This window comes from Solanum lycopersicum, chromosome 4, assembly GCF_036512215.1.
Source record: "Solanum lycopersicum chromosome 4, SLM_r2.1".
In the NCBI taxonomy this organism is placed as follows: domain Eukaryota; kingdom Viridiplantae; phylum Streptophyta; class Magnoliopsida; order Solanales; family Solanaceae; genus Solanum; species Solanum lycopersicum.
In genome coordinates, this window is record NC_090803.1 from 13,107,087 (window position 1) to 13,124,630 (window position 17,544).

Genomic DNA, 17,544 nt, shown 5'->3' on the forward strand with positions numbered 1-17,544 from the left:
ATATGATGGATAGTGGAACCCCATGCAACCGAACAATTTCTGAGATATAGATTTTGGCTAACTTCTCTGCATTATAAGTCACCTTGATCGGAATGAAATGAGCAGACTTAGTTAACCTATCAACAATCACCCAAATAGAGTCATACTTACCCAATGTCTTTGGAAGACCAACCACGAAGTCCATTGCAATTCTCTCCCACTTCCATTCAGGAATGGGAATTCTCTGAAGTGTTCCTCCGGGTCTCTGGTGTTCATACTTTACTTGTTGACAGTTTAGACATTTGACAATAAAGTTCACAATATCACTCTTCATTCTACTCCACCAAAAGTGTTGCTTTAGGTCACGGTACATCTTGGTTGCACCCGGATGTATCGAATACCTTGAACTATGAGCCTCTGTCAGAATAGTGTTGATCAAATCATCGACGCGGGGTACGCATACCCTTCCCATGATCCTCAAAACACCTTCCTCATCGATTTGTGTCTCCTTAGCCTCTCCTCGCAATACCTTATCTTGGATTCTGCGCAGTTTCTCATCATCAAACTGTCTTCCCTTAATCTTGTCAAGAAAGGAAGATCTTGCCTCTACACAAGCCAACAATCCTCCCTTCTCATTTACTTCTAATCTCATCAAGTCGTTAGCTAGAGTCTGAACCTCTCTGGCCAATGGGCGTCTAGAAGCTTGCAAGTGAGCTAGACTTCCCATGCTTCCCGCATTTCTACTTAAAGCATCCGCTACAACATTCGCCTTCCCCGGATGATACAAAATAGTGATGTCGTAGTCCTTCAGTAGTTCCATCCATCTCCTCTGTCTCAAATTCAAATCCTTTTGAGTAAAAACATAATGTAGGCTACGATGATCTGTGTATATTTCACACTTAACCCCATATAGATAGTGTCTCCATTGCTTTAAGGCAAACACTACCGCAGCCAATTCCAAATCATGAGTTGGATAGTTACGTTCATGCACTTTTAATTGTCTTGAAGCATAAGCAATCACATTCTTCTCTTGCATTAGCACTGCACCCAAACCCGAATAGGATGCATTACAATAGACAATGAAATTCTTACCTTCCACTGGCAAGGTAAGGATTGGTGCGGTAGTCAACAAAGTCTTGAGCTTCTGAAAGCTTTCTTCACACTCATCTGACCATACAAATGGAACATTTTGCTTAGTCAAGTTCGTCAGTTGGGAAGCAATAGAAGAGAATCCCTTGACAAATCGGCGGTAGTAGCTAGCTAACCCAACAAAGCTCCGTATTTCTGACACATTAGTAGGTCTTACCCAATTCTTCACTGTCTCAATCTTAGAAGGATCCACCATCACTCCATCCTTAGAAACCACATGCCCCAAGAAAGACACTGCATCTAGCCAAAACTCACACTTGGAGAATTTGGCGTAAAGCTTTTTCTCCCTCAACATTTCCAATACCCTTCTCAAATGCTCTTCATGTTCCTTATTGCCCTTTGAGTATACCAATATATCATCAATGAATACGATCACAAAGAGATCCAGATATGGCTTAAAAATCCCGTTCATCAAGCTCATGAAAGCAGCAGGGGCATTCGTAAGACCAAAAGACATCACTACAAACTCGTAATGCCCATACCTGGTTCTAAAAGCAGTCTTTGGCACATCCGTTGCCCATATTTTCAATTGATGATAACCGGATCTCAAGTCAATCTTGGAGAAGACACAAGCACCTTGTAACTGATCGAACAAGTCATCAATGCGAAGAAGAGGAATGGTTACCTTGTTCAACTGCCGGTAGTCTATGCACATTCGAAAACTCCCATCCTTCTTCTTTACAAACAAAACCGGAGCACCCCAAGGAGATGCACTTGGTCTAATGAAGCCTTTGCTCAACAACTCTTGAAGTTTTGCTTTTAACTCTCTTAACTCCGCGGGAGCCATTTTATAAGGGGGTATAGAAATGGGGCGAGTACCCGGTTCAAGATCAATGCAGAAGTCAATATCTCTATCCGGTGGCATGCCAGGAAGGTCTGCAGGAAACACATCTAGAAACTCACGGACCACCAAAACCGACTCAATCGAAGGTACTTGGGTAGTGTCATCCTTGAGATGTGCCAAGAAAGCTAAACACCCTTTACTAACCATTTTCCTAGCACGAAGAAAGGAGATGATACGCACCGGATTGGAAGTGTAGTCACCCTCCCAAACTAACGGATCTGTCCCAGGCTTGGCTAACGTCACCGTTTTAGCATTACAATCCAAGATTGCAAAATTCGAAGAAAGCCAAGTCATACCCAGAATTACATCAAAGTCAACCATTTCTAAGATAACCAAATCTACATAAGTGTTGCTCCCCACAAAATTCACCAAACAAGACCTATATACTTTTTCAACTATCACAGACTCACCCACCAGAGTAGAAACACGAATAGGTATGTCAAGTAATTCACAAGGTAAATTTAGACCATTAGCAAATGAAGAAGATACATAAGAAAATGTGGATCCATGATCAAACAATACAGAGGCCATGCAATCACAAACCGAAAGATTACCTGTGATGACAGCATCTGATGTCTCCGCTTCTGACCGCCCAGGGAAAGCGTAACAATGGGCCCTATCGTTTGTCTGTCCATTGCCCCTACCATGTTGTGATGTAGTGGCTCCAGTTTTCCCATCACCCCGACCGTTTTGGTGACCACCATTACTTCGACCACTGCGTCCTCCAGAATGACGATCTCTTCCATAACCACCTCTACCTCTAACATTTGGAGGTCTGTAACTCTGTTTTGGACAATACCTCTTAATGTGTACGATCTCCCCACATCCATAACACTCTCTGGGTTCAAGCATAGGTCTCTTAGAGAAGTGTTGACCGGTCTGAGGTAGACCCCCAACTACAGTCTGTAGTGAAGACTGAATTGATCGGACTGAGTAACCTCCTGAACCCTGTCCTCTAGAGTAAGAACCGTTAAACTCACCTCCCTTTCGAAACCTTTTTGATGTAGTTGCCATGGTGAAGTCATCTGGCTTCACTCCTTCCACCTCTACCACAAAGTCTACCACTTCTTGGAAAGATTTTGCTGTAGCCGCTACCTGTACGGCTGAAATCTGCAACTCTGATCTCAACCCTTTCACAAATCCGCTCTTGTGGACTGAAACACAGTTGGGTGGCATACCGGGATAATGCACGAAACTTAGCCTCATATGAAGTAACCGACATCCTACCTTGCTCTAGGCTCAAGAACTCATCTCTCTTCCTATCCCTCAAAGTCCGGGGAATATACTTCTCCATAAACAAGCTAGAGAATGATGCCCAAGTCATAGGTGGCGCCTCCGTTGGTTGACACTCAACATGTGACCGCCACCACATTTTGGCGTTCCCTTGAAACTGATAACTCACGAACTCAACACCAAACCGTTCTACTATACCCATCTTGTGTAGTAGCTCATGACAGTCAACCAGAAAATCGTAAGCATCCTCAGATTCAGCACCCTTGAAGACTGGAAGTTTCAATTTCAAGAACTTACTGAAAAGTTCATGTTGATCATTTGTCATTATAGGCCCAGTAGTCAGACGTGGAAACGTGCCTATGTCCAATGAGGCATCCATACGAGGAGCCATAGTGGCTGCATGTTGTACCTCTGAAACCGGAGGTGTTGGTGCTGAAAACACTGGAGGTGCCTGACCCTGATCAGACAACCCACTAAGATAAGCGAGCACCTGATTTATCATCTCTGGGGTAGGCTGGGGTGGCAATCCCTCATTCTGCACTTGTTCATTTTCCCCATCCTCCCCTTCTCTTATTACCTCCTCAGTCGGTGGAGGAGTCACTGCCCTAGTATCAGTTGGGCTAGGTGCTCGTCCTCTTCCCCTAGAGGACGTCCTCCCACGACCTCTACCACGGCCTCTTGCCGCTGCTCTTTATCGCGCTACAGCCCCAGTGGCTGGCTCAGACGCACCCTGTCCCGCCGGTGCTGGTGTTGGTGTTGGCGTAGTCGTTGCTCTAGTTCTAACCATCTGCGAAAGAGAGTGAAGATGGTCAGATACCAATTTGTATCACCTAGATACCAATTGGACCCAAGTAATAGCACGAAAGAAAGAATGAAAGAATGGAATTTTCCTAAAGTCTTATAGCCTCTCAAAGAAAGGTAAAGGCGTCCCCCTACCTTTCCTTAAGACTCTACTAGACTCGTTCTTGTGTGATGAGACCAACGAACCTAATGCTCTGATACCAAGTTTGTCACGACCCAAATCCGGGTCGTGACTGGCACCCACACTTACGCTCCTATGTGAGCGAACCAACCAAATCTAAACCTTAACATTTCAATGTAATATCAACATAAAGTAATGCGGAAGACTTAAATCATTAACAAAATCAATAACTATTATTATCCCCAAAATCTGGAAGTCATCACCACAAGAACATCTATGATCAAATTACTAAACTAAGAGTATTCTAAGAAGCTAAAACAAATAAAAGCTAGTCCATGCCGGAACTTCAAGGCATCAAGACATGAGGAAGAAGATCCAGTCCAAGCTAGAAGCGTTAGCTCACCCTGAAGATCCGGTGTGACGAAGACTGGCTAGAATTACTGTTGAGTTGAAGACGACGACACGTTTGCTACACTCCACAAATAACAAAGAAGAAAACAATAAAAGTAGGGGTCAGTACAAAACATGGTTACTGAGTAGATATCATCGGCCAACTCAAAATAGAAAACAGTATATATTAAGCAATATCATAAAATCAACTAATATCCTTAGCATGCAGCATTTACAGTTACCATAACCCTTGGTTACAACACCAAGCACATCAATGAGGACTCACGCCTCCTCATCATACTCATTTGGGAATTAGGTTCATTAGATTTGAATAAATTATCATCTTTCAAGATTCATTATCTTTATTCCCCTCGTGTCGATACGTGACACTCCGCTCCTCATATACTATCCTGGTGTTGGAACGTGACATTCCGATCCTCATTCAATCCTGGTGTCGGAACGTAACACCCGATCCATATTCTATCGTGGTACCGGAACGTGGCACCCGATCCATATACTATCCTGGTGTCGGAACGTGACACTCCGATCCTCATATTCTATCCTGGTACCGGAACGTGGCACCCGATCCATATACTATCCTGGTGTCGAAACGTGACACTCCGATCCTCATATTCTATCCTGGTACCGGAACGTGCCACCCGATCCATATACTATCCTGGTGTCGGAACGTGACACTCCGATCCTCATATACTATCCTGGTACCGGAACGTGACACCCGATCCCCTAATCTCACTACTTTCGTTCATCAAGCCTTCTTTTATACCAAGGCATCATTATTAACAAAGTAGATCAGGGTTATCTTTCAAGATTTGGGATTCAATAGCTTCATCATGCTTATTTTATGACAATCATATAATCACGTTCATGCAAGCATACAATTAAGCATATAGAAGGGTTTACAATACTACCCATACATATCATTCGCTATTAAGAGTTTACTACGAATAGCATAAAAATCATAACCTACCTCCACCGAAGATTAGTGATCAAGCAAGCAAATTCCCAAAGCTTTGTGTTTTCCTCTTCGTTTCGCCTCTCTCGATCAATCCTCTCTCTCTCTCTCTTTGTTCTTTCTATTTTCTTTATTTAAACCCTCTTTCTTTTACCCTAATTAGTATATAATTAAGAATAAAAGATGGCAATAATAACCCACTAATTAACTTAAGGTTACCTCTTTTAACCCCAAGTAATTAGACTTATTAACATTAACCCACTAACTTTATAATTAAAGTAGGAATAGTCAAAAACGTCCCTTAAAACGTATCAAGAAATCCGACCCAGACTGGGATTACGCAACCTACGACAGCCCCTCGTGCCTGCGACGGTCCGTCCTGCGGGTCGTCGCAAGGTTCAGAGACTGGATTTTCACTGAAGACTCTGTGACGGTCCGTCACGCCTGTGACGGTCCGTCACGCCTGTGACGGTCCGTCACGCCTGTGACGGTCCGTCCTGCCATTCCGTCACGAAGTTCAGAGAGTCGATTTTCAGTACCCAATTTCAGATTTTCTAAGTGTTTTGAAACGAGACCCTGCGACGGTCCGTCGTGCCCATGACGGTCCGTCGTGGGGTCCGTCGCTTCTGCCAGTTTTTCCAGAATTGAAGTCTGCTGCTCAAAACGACTAAACAGATCGTTACAACTTGTGACTTAGAGATATTATTTTATTTATGATAATGTGATATTCTTCTGCCTAATTGTTGAATGTTAATAATTTCTCATACACATAATTTTTAAAAATTAAAACCTCAATATGAAGAGTCATTCTCCACTATTTATGTAAAAACACTTTGAGAATTAAATTTTTAATATGTGTTTTAAGAACCAATTACTAAGATTGATATTATCAAAGGAAGGAAATTACACTATTCAAAATGAGAAGAAAAGAAAATGAGAGAAGGATAACAAAAAAATAACTAGATATATCATCTATTTAATGTTCTTCATATTATATTTGTTATTATTTAGCGAATAAAAGAGAAATGGTTAAACTACTATTGTTAATTTAAGCATCTTTTTAATTACTTAACTTTTTCGTATATAAAAATTTAATAATAATAATAAGGGACAAACGTACAAGGCACGTTCTCGGAATCTAGTATTCTTATAAGTGGGAGCTCCTAACTTAAAAGTTGAATTACCCTTATTTTATCCCCAAATTAAATTAAATATTAATATATAATTAATTTAATATTAAATAATCATATTTAAATACATGCATCTAGACACAATGGTTTAAATTCTAATTATTCACATACTAAATTATAATTATATTATATTATCTAAATACTAAAAATAATAGTGTAAAGTCAAACTTTAAAAAATAAAAATATTTTATAGAAAATTGTTAGAAATTATTTCTTATGAAATTGTTAGGAATTACTTTTTAAAAAAAATAAAAATTATCTATTCTTTCTCTATAATTAATGTGATTAAATGATTAAATTTGTTATCCTCTCTCTTTAGTTAGTATAATTAAATGTATTGAATTATTAGTAAAAACAATCACATTTCCTCTATCCCATGTCTAAGATCGCTTAACTTCTGAAAATTAACTTAAACAACTCTTCACCTTTTCATCTTATCCAATGAATCTTTAGCTATATATATAGCACTTGCCTCGTGTTGATATGAATCATTAGGCAATTTTCAGGTACTCTTTTTTTTGTTTTGAAATATTAATATTTGTTGATCCTCATTAGAATGATATTTTGTATCATATATTTCTTTTTTACCATTTTAGATTTTTATTTGTTACGAGAGAAAAAAACTCTACTCCTTGTGTATATCTTTTTACTATATATATTGTTATAATAAAAGTCTTAAGAAGGATAGAATGTTGTATTTATTCTTATCTGTTTAATTTTTTTGTATTCTTTACCGATTATACTTCTTTAATATAATATTTTTTGAAATTATGAATGTTATAAGTCTATTTTTATTAGTGCTGAAATTACTAATTTATGACATTTAGATTCGTTTTTAACTATACTTTTATAATATTTATTTACTTTTATCTTTCCTTACTAATATAGTTTCTTTAACTACTAGCTACATATTTGTGTACTTACTAATATAAAGCGTAATGAGAGATTATTAAGGATAAAGTCATATAGATATATTCATATTATTAGATGCTATAGTAATATCATTATTTTTTCATATTTCTTGCTTGATGGTCAATGTACTATTCGATTATTATAAATTTTATTTAATGAATAAAATATAAATTGATAAAACTAATATTTCTAATTTCAACATTTTCTATATAATAATTTAACTTTATAATAATGGTATGAAACAAGCGTACAACGCAGGTTGCACGTTCCGAAAACTAGTTATTAAAAAAACATCAACTAAATAACTAACCAATCAAAACAGAAAAAATCAGAAGAGTTTAGTGATAAAGATTGTCTTTAAAGTTGCAGAAGATCATTTCATAATAAAAAAAAATGCTAAAAATAGAGTTTGCATTTCATTTTTTAAAAGAATTGCATCATAGCAACTCTATTATTATTTTTTCGATCAAGCTTAATATGAATCTGAAATTATTTACGAATTTAGAAATTATTTTCTTTAAATTTTAGGAGGGGTTTTTTCATAGAGGTGTTCAGTTGGAACAACCGGTGCACACTCCAAACACCCTTCTAATTTAGTTGTAGTAATATATATATATATATATATATATATATATATATTGAGAAAATGAAAAGGCACATTTTATTTTATCAAAATTGAGAGTGGACCTTTTCTTTTTTACAGATTAATAATACAGGCAGAGGCAGATTTTCAAGGCAAGAATAGAAGCAGATGTCATCATCTAGGTCCTGAAAGCTCCATTGCTTCGACGACTAGTGATGATTCTTGTATATAATCAGAATATCTTTTTGGTGTATTTTCAGATGTTGTGAACCTAGGAGTAGGAGTCTCTACTTTTTGTGAAGCCTCCCATTTTTCAGCTAATCCATCTCCTTCCAACATCCTTAATACCTCCGACATCTTTGGCCTATAAGTTGGAATAAAATGGGTACACAGAAGTGCAACTTGAACCATCTCTTCAAGTTCAATCCCGTCAAAGTTGTTCTTCAAATCTTTGTCCACCATAAGGTTCAGCTTTTTCTCTACATGAAGTTTTTTTACCCAATCAAGCATAACACCTTTCTGGTTCGCCCCTCGTCCAAACTCTACAGCCTTCTGACCTGTAATTAGCTCAAGAAGCAAGATACCAAAACCAAACACATCAGTCTTTTCAGACGATTGACCCGTTGAAAGATATTCTGGAGCAATGTGACCAACTGTGCCCCTCACAGCAGTCGTTACATGAGAATCCCGGTGATCTAAGAGCTTTGCTAACCCAAAATCTCCAACAACTGCTTCAAATTCCTCATCCAACAGAATGTTGGCTGCTTTCACATCACGATGGATAATTTTGGGGTCACATTGTTCATGCAAATATACTAGCCCTCTTGCTGTACCTACTGCTATTCCTTTCCGCCTTGACCAGTCCAAAACTGGCCTGCCATGGATATGATCTGCAAATTTAGCAACCACAAAAGACATGGTTAATACAAGGCAATATTTGCCTGCATCACTGTGATGGCCAACCATATACTTCAAAAAGAAGAAATATGATAAGGGACACAAAATAGGATGGGTGGGTCAAACATTAAAAGCTTGTACCAAAAATAAAGGATAGTATCAGTTATAGTGGTGGCAAATGGGTGCAATGGACCGATTTGGGTGGATCTTGTGCTAGTAGTTGCTGGCTGTCTTCAAAGCAGGCCCAAACATGTCTCTTATTGAAATAGAAGAATTTGTGAACTAACCTGCTGAAAGGTTTGATATCTATAATTGAAGTAAGATAATTCATTCTATTGAAGCATAACGTAAAAAGCTCGGGATGCATATGTTCTTTTCAGGGTTAAAGGAAGATAGACTGGAATCCATCTCATAAATATGGGTAAAATATGGACTAGGTGAATGTTTCAAACCCACTTTAATCTCCTTAAGCCATAAATTATGACAAGTCTCATAATGCTTTTTAGAACCAAATTGTTGTATAAGATGAATAAACTTCTTTCTTTTTTCAAAAGCTTTATCATGTGCAATGGTGAAGTTTTGATGTCAATTTACTTTCTTCCTTCAATACTCCAAATTGCATAAAACTGAGAGAATGAGAAGAGGATAACCTCTCTAAAAACTTGGATAGAGAAAGCAAATATTATCAAGTCCTGGCTTAAGGGAAAAGAATCCAATTTATGTTTGTTGGTATTCAAGCCCTAGTAACACTCTGATATCGGAGAAAGGAGACTGATTTACACTTTACAGTGTATGGGATTAAAGATCAGCTAAGCTCATCTATCTATAAGAAGTCCCACATAGGTTGAAGGAATGGGTTGTGGTCTTTGAGCAATACTTACCTCATGAGCTAACTTTTTAAGTTTGAATTAGATCCAATGTCCATTTATTCACAAGATTCGTTCTTGTAAAGATAATACGTTAGTGTGTTACGCCTCACTTTCTGTAATAGAAAATTGTGCAGCTTTAAGAGAGTATGTTCTAGTGAACTCATAATGAGTTAGAGAGGTGTGACCAGGCACCTAAAAATGTAAAAGAAAGGTAACCAGAGATGCAATTAGTTAACAGACACCTTCCTAAAAGGTCGAACTTCACAAAACATATATGTTGGAGGAATGATCTGAAGCTAGGAGGCATAGCAATTGTTACTAACAAAACATGCAGGCAAAGAGGCTGACCTTTTAATCGTGCTGCTACACTTCCATTTGGCATATAGGGGTAAACAAGAAGCCTTTCACTTTCAGTTGAACAAAAACCCCAAAGACGGAGAAGATTTCGATGAACCGCCAAACTAATCAACTCAACTTCTGTCTGAAATTGGATTTCACCACCAACAGCATTGTAGTCCTTTAATCTTTTGACAGCCACGACAGTTCCATTATTTAAGCGGCCCTTGTACACAACTCCAAATCCTCCGCTACCCAAAATGTTTTTTGAGCTGAAATGATCAGTTGCAGTTCGCAATTCCTTAAAGACATACCTTTTCAAGTGACCCAAGCATACCTCTGGATCATATTGTTCTGCATTTGAGATATCATTGCTCAGATACAGCTGTAGAAATAGCAGGTGACAGACAGACAGACAAAAAATACTAATGCTCAAGGAAAGGGATGAGAAAGAATGAGTGGTGACAAGTCCCCAAAATTTGTTCACAATATGCATACGAAGCAACCAACCTATAAGTTTATCAGGGAAACAGAGCAAATAACAATTGATTCAAACTTCACCTGACAAGGTTGGTCAGGATATGAATTAAGCTGGTCTAAAGCAGGGAAAAGTTATCTTATCCAGGATCTGGATTATAGCATTTTAATCAACATATTCTCCATGTAGATGTAGAACTGCTGTTAATTATCTACTACTTCCTAATTTTGGTCCTTCATAATACTAAACTACTAGATTTACAATCACATGTCAATGTAAACCTTTTCTCTGTCAGATTAACTGAAATATGTACATTAAGAAGCTAAGATAACCAATTAAACAACAAGCCACCAAACTCTGAAACACAATATTCAAATAATGACAAATCTACGGAGTTCAATACATTCAAGAAGAAATGTAATATTCCAAATGAATCAGAAATAGAAAAACTAAAAAGCAAAGAAATCGAATTATCTTAAATGGATAAAAAGCAAAAGAAAATCAGCTAACCATTGACATCAAAGAAGATCTGCTGATTATGTCGGTAGCGCCACCAAAGAACCAGTGATATGACTACTATAACCAAGAAAGTAGCACCAAAACTTGCTCCAAAAGCAACAGCCGCATGATGGTTTTTACTTCTTGCTCTTTGATCTATGAAATTGAAGAAAACAGACAATTCAAGTTCAACAATAGAGATAGCAGAACCGCTTGTGTCTTTTATTGTTTTCCACTTTTAAATGAATGGAACGGAAGGTGAATGAAAGTGAGTGATGTTATGCAGACCTTCTAAACTATCTGGCGGGAAGGACAGCGGTTCTGGATAGACTGCTGAACAATTGTTCCCAGAACTTTGGCCACAAATCAAAGGATTTCCAACAACTCTGAAAATCATGATAAGAAACTTAAATTCAATATAATAAGGTTTAGTGATCTATCAAATATCTTCCTATAAAAGATATCAAAAATAAATACTTCCCGTTATCCTAGAAGCACTATAGTAACTACATAATTATTGTTAATGAAAAGTATATACACAGAGGCATGAACAAGTCAATTTCAATAATTTTGAGTATTACTTCTTCAACTGCAGAAATTATGTATTGAAAGAAGAAAAGGTCTCACTTGAAAGCTCTTGCAGATATTTTGGGCAATGGACCACTTAGATTATTAAAAGAAACATCCCTACAATCAAGATCAGCTAAATCAGTAAAATGTACAAGGAAGAAATAAAACATTATAGTAATTTAGACTGGTCTTTCAAGGATTAGCATAACAAATTTCGAGGGTATGGAGACGTACACGAGAGCGAGGCCTCCAATGTTTGAGAGAGATTGAGGAATGTTTCCTGTGAGGCTATTGTTGTTTAATCGTCTGTCTTGCTCAACAGCGAAGATACATGATAAGATTCAAGTTCAGTTTGATAAGAAACAGTGAAAATAAGAAAAATTTCCTGAACTCACAAATAATTCAAATTATTGAGATCTCCGAAAGAAGCAGGTATTTCCCCATCAAACTTGTTGTTGGAGAGATCAAGTGTCTGAAGACTTTCTAAATTACCAACCACATCAGGAATATAACCATAAATAGCATTATTTTGCAGCAATCTACATGAAATTGGGAATAGTATTATTTAGCTAAACATATAATCAAATGTAGTAAGAGAAACATACAGTGAAGAACTTACATAGATTCCAATTTAGTGAGGTTTCCAATTCCAGGTGACAAGGTTCCAGATAAACTTTGACTAGGTAGTCCACTGATGAAGGGAAATAAAGAGTTTACTTTAGGTCTAGTGATTATCTAGAGTGAAAATAACTGAAGCTCAACTACTTACAGAGAAGAAACATAACCATCATTTGAACATGTAACCATTCTCCAACTGCAAGGGTCAACAGAAGTGACATCCCAATTCTCAAGAACATTGTAAGGATCATGTAAGGCCTTCTTAATTTCAATCAAAGCAACAACTGCATATAATTATGTACAGATGAAGATGATTTTCACCCCTTAAGAGAGAAAGGAAATGTAGGGAAGATGTTTACCTTCATAGTTGATACCAGTAGGGGAAAGAGAAGCATAACAACTCTCCATCAATGCTACCACATACAGGAACATACACCACTTTCTCTCCATTCTCTACTTTTCTACAATTTATCTTGTCAGAAATTGGATTACTTGCCTAATAAAACCTCCCCATAAAACATTAAGACAACAAGAATACATTCTTTACATCAAAACCCACTTCTTCATCCATAAAGGGTCACTCTCAGAAACAATTTGCTTAAAAAAAAAAAAGATAGTTGCTGTTTTCACTCAATAATAACAACCACAAATCCTGCTTTTTTTCAACTTCCAATATTTTTTCCTAACACCAAAGATGCTATCTTTACACAATTATGAGAAATGGGCATCCATCTATTATTAGTTATTAGAATGAATGAATAAAAAGGGAATCTTCTTGATAAAGAAAAGAGACTAAGGTGGTAACCTTGAGATCTGATAATATTGGAATATGAACTAATCCCAACAAATTCTATGTTTGAGCTATTTTTCTCCTTCAATGAAACTCTCCACCATATCCTTTCAAGATCAACATCCTCTCCCTCTACTATTTTTATTTTTAAGTAATATATACCACAAAGATACAAACACAACAGAAAAAGCCAAAACATAGGCCAAAAACTCACACATACAGAGATGTGGTCAGATTTTTTAAAAAAAAGAATCCTTTATTTATTATATGTGTATGTGAAAAGAAACAAATAAGCAATTGGGTTTTACAAAGTTAACTTTTTATTGAGTGATTGGACTGCATTGGATTGATGAGAATTGAGAAAGAAGAAGAGCATATCTAAAACGAAAAAATTGTGTACTGCTCCAGTAAAAAAGCTTTTTAGCAGGTCACGTGCTTGCCTTGTCTTAGTCTTTGTTGGCTTTTGGACTTCTTCTCCTTCTTTTTCAACATTTTTTAAATTATTTTCTTCTGTTAAAGTTTTTTTTTCAGACATACCCCACATTGCTAGCTTGCACCACATTTGTTTTCTATATGCAGAATTCTTACCCTCTACCCAAGTTCAACTATTTTCATTTAAAAGTAGGTAAGGTTTGAATATTTTATTAACCTTACGTATGATTATTTGATAATATTTATATTGTTGATACATATATTGCATTATTAAAAATATTTTATTTAAGTCAAATGTTTATTCGAAATAAATTTTAAAAAGTTATAAAGAATAATATTATCTCTTAAAGAATAGATTAAAAAGTTTCGAACGACAATACTCTCAAGTAAAGCATCATATTTATACAAAAACATAATTAACAAAATTTAAATTGTGGACATTTAACTCCTTTCTTATGAACCTCCATAAATTTTTTTATTATTATAGTATGCGTATGTTATGAATGTGTCACGATCAATATGGGCAAAACAGTCCAACAACAAATTAAGAGACTATGTTTGGGATCCAACAACAAATTAAGAGACTATGTTTGGGATCCGCATTGATAAATACGACTTGGGAGAGCAAATTGGACTTATGCAACCTGTTGAGAAAATTATGTAGTCCTCTCATTCCCTTTCACTCTTTTCTTCTATTTATGTTTTTCAATTTTCATTTAATTCTTAAATTCTTTTATAATTTCAATTATGAGTTAGCGAAATAGACTTGTCGATTATTTAAATTTGAAAGAATTGGTCTTGTTATTAGGTTTGTAGCATTGGTGCTTTCATTGCTTGTACTCCATGGTTGAAGACTACCTCAAAATTTCTTGCCATACCCCAGCTGCAACTGTGTTGGATCGCTTCAGCTGTGTTTCCGACCCAACCGTATGGATTTATCAGACAGAGCGCTACTTCAATTTTAATGGATTTTCTAAGGATATGTGGTTTACTCTTCCTTACCTGTATTTTGACAGGGAAGACCTCGCCTGGTTTAATTGGTTGTATCGCAATAAGCAATTCTATTACCGGAAGCATTTCACTAATAAATTGGCATGCCATTACCTCCAGCAAATTGTTATAGAACTTGAATTGCCTTCCTTAACTGATTTATTGCTGTGAATGTAAATTTATGTATGCATCGGAGGTTTTAACTAAACTAAGTCACTATATAAAGTGATTCACCAAAATAATATGTTTTTCTAAAATTTTACAAAACTTGTATAAACGTATTCCACAGTAACGTTTTAGTATATGTTTATTTTTTAAAAGTTGATGGCGTCAGTAACGTTTTATGAGTAAAACGTTACTGAAAATAACGTTTTAAAAGTAAAACGTTACTTATAGTGACGTATATCAACCTAATGCTGTTAGTTTTTAAAAAATAAAATATACCCTAAAACGTTACCATGAAATACGTTTATACTAGTTTTGTAAAATTTTAGAAAAATATACTACTTTGATAAATTGCTTTATATAATGACTTAGTTTGGTTAAAAATTCTATGCATCGTCACGTGGATAACATTCAAACTACTTTGTTGACTTGCTCCCAAAAGTCTTTTGACGCTCAAGCACAAGTGTGAGATAGAGGAGGTCGTTGAACATGATATTGTTTCTGCGTTGGACAAGGACAACTCCAACCCTATAGAGAATTCAGAGGTCGCTCATACAATGTTACCATGTCATGTGGCCAATTGGATGGTACTTTCGCAACGATTAAATTTAAGAGGTAGTTCTTCAAACCTCTATGAGTTCTTCTTCTCATTCCTTTCTTCTATTTATGTTTTTTAATTGCCATTTAATTTTTAAATTTCTTTTTAATTTTAATTACGAATTAGTGAAATAGACTTGTCGATTGTTTGAATTTGATTTGGATTGATCTTGTTATTGTGTTTGTTACATCGTATCATGTATATATAAAAAATGAGCCTAAAATTGTTAATATCATAATGGGTTTTCTTCATTGTCTCAGAATAGTCATTCCTATTGCTTAGACTTCATATCACCGGTCTCAACTTATTTGGGATTGAACCATTGTTGTTGTTGTTAATGTTATAGTATGCAGTTACAAAGAATTAATGCAATGATGAACCATACATTAGGTAGTCTTTGAATTGAATAGGTCGAAAATGGATATTCTAAACCAAATTTTGATACATAACATATTAAATTTTATTGCATATTTTGTGAGCACTTGAACTCATAAATATCGACAAATAATAATAAAGACGATCTCACTTCCTAACAAATCAAGAAGAAAAAGACACGTTGCTTAACATATTTTTCAAAAAAGATAGTCTGACGGGCTGTATCCAAGATTACAGTTCACAACTTTAATTGAAAGAAAGAATCATCATTACAACAAAAATGATTTTTAACAGTAAATAATAGCTTAATTACCGCGATATATTTTCAAAGGCAATTAGTTTTCTCTTTAAATGTCTCTAAAGTCTATATCAACGTTAAATCTATTGATAATTAATTAATATCAGTTAAGGAACTAACGCTCTTCTTTAATGTGCATATTTATTGCGGATAAAAATAATTTTTGTTATAGTGTATTTTGGGCATCTGTTAGTTTCAAAAAAAGTTCATCTCTTAATATGCTCAAGAAGAAGAAAGGAAGAAATATGACAAATTCGTCAACTTGCTATAAAGAAGTGGACTAATTGTCTTTACACTAATATTCTGATGTGAGCGCAATGACGTACACAATATTTGTACCTAAGATAAAAGAACCAAAATAATATACTAATTGCCGCAAGCAAGAAAGCAATATGTTTGGTTCTTTTAACAAACTTCACCATTGATTTCCTATTAATTATCACATATGTTATTGTAGTGTGCTATCAAATATGACACAACCCACAAGCAATTTTTTCAAAAAGCATATGAAGAAGTGTGTAGAAAGGGACAAAAGAGGAGATTAATTTTTAGTCATCCTTGCTGTAATTTTTAACAGAGTTTAAAAAATGTCCCCAAAATAAAAAAAGAGAAAGAAATTGCAATAATAATATGAATCATTATGACTTACAATAAAAGATTAAGTTACATGAAATAAGAGGAAGAAAACTTTGAGAAACTAAATACATTTTATCATAAACTTAATTAATGTATTTGAATTCGACTCCCCTATAATGAAAAAAAAATCTACAACAATAGTGGTAGAAATGGATGTTTTTATTTATTAAAGACAAAGTCTTATGAATTCAACAAAATATTCATGTTATATATTTAATTTGTACCTCTTATTTTACTCTTTTTGATAATGTGTATAACATGCTCTCTTTATTCAAAAATATATCTTGCCATATTTGTCCATCTTTAAAAAAGTTTAAATTATTAGTGTTAATTAAAAATTAAAAATTGAAATATCATCATATAAAAACAATGAAAAATTAAAAAAACTATTTTTATTAGAATTTTCTAAATCATCATTTAAATAAAAATCTATTATGAGAGAACTATAATCTTATAGACATGATTTATATGATTAGTATAAGAAGTATATGGTAGAATTCTATTTAATTGATAAAAAGGAGATTAAGTAGAAAACAGATTACTTATTTTTATGTTAGTTAAAAAAAGGGATAATACCCAATTACCCCCCTAGCCTATACCCAAAATCCCTACGACACACCTTATCTTTGATGAGGTTCTATTACCCCCTCCGACTTATTTTTTAAGTAATATACTACCCCTTGCGTGCCTACGTGGCAAAAAACGTGTTTGCACCCATGTAGGGCGCGTGAGTGCGGAATGAGGGCAGAGTGAGTGCAGCTTTTGGTTAACAATGGCCAATGAAAATGAGCCACGTGTCAAAGCAATTTGAAAAAAATA

The 17,544-nt window shown here is 35.4% G+C and overlaps 1 protein-coding gene and 1 long non-coding RNA gene across 3 annotated transcripts; one reads left to right on the forward strand and one right to left on the reverse strand.

Moving 5' to 3' along the window:
• Positions 1 to 8,230: 8,230 nt before the first annotated feature.
• LOC101258453 (protein NSP-INTERACTING KINASE 3) lies at positions 8,231 to 13,656 on the reverse strand. 2 transcript variants are annotated; one of them, XM_004237291.5, is made up of 10 exons: positions 12,801 to 13,656; positions 12,593 to 12,725; positions 12,443 to 12,514; positions 12,219 to 12,362; positions 12,058 to 12,129; positions 11,881 to 11,940; positions 11,542 to 11,639; positions 11,266 to 11,409; positions 10,290 to 10,631; positions 8,231 to 9,065 (listed from the first exon to the last, which is right to left on the reverse strand). In XM_004237291.5, exons 1-10 carry the CDS (start codon positions 12,889 to 12,891, stop codon positions 8,350 to 8,352), a joined length of 1,872 nt encoding a protein of 623 aa, XP_004237339.1. In that variant the 5' UTR covers positions 12,892 to 13,656; the 3' UTR covers positions 8,231 to 8,349. The 2 variants fall into 2 exon arrangements, with proteins under 2 accessions (XP_004237339.1, XP_010319667.1); XM_010321365.4 differs by lacking the exon at positions 12,219 to 12,362 and having other exon boundaries at positions 12,801 to 13,579.
• Positions 13,605 to 14,973, forward strand: LOC112941260 (uncharacterized). The gene is made up of 2 exons (XR_003246348.2): positions 13,605 to 14,323; positions 14,472 to 14,973. It is a non-coding gene; the product is annotated as an uncharacterized lncRNA (long non-coding RNA).
• The last annotated feature ends 2,571 nt before the right edge of the window (positions 14,974 to 17,544 follow it).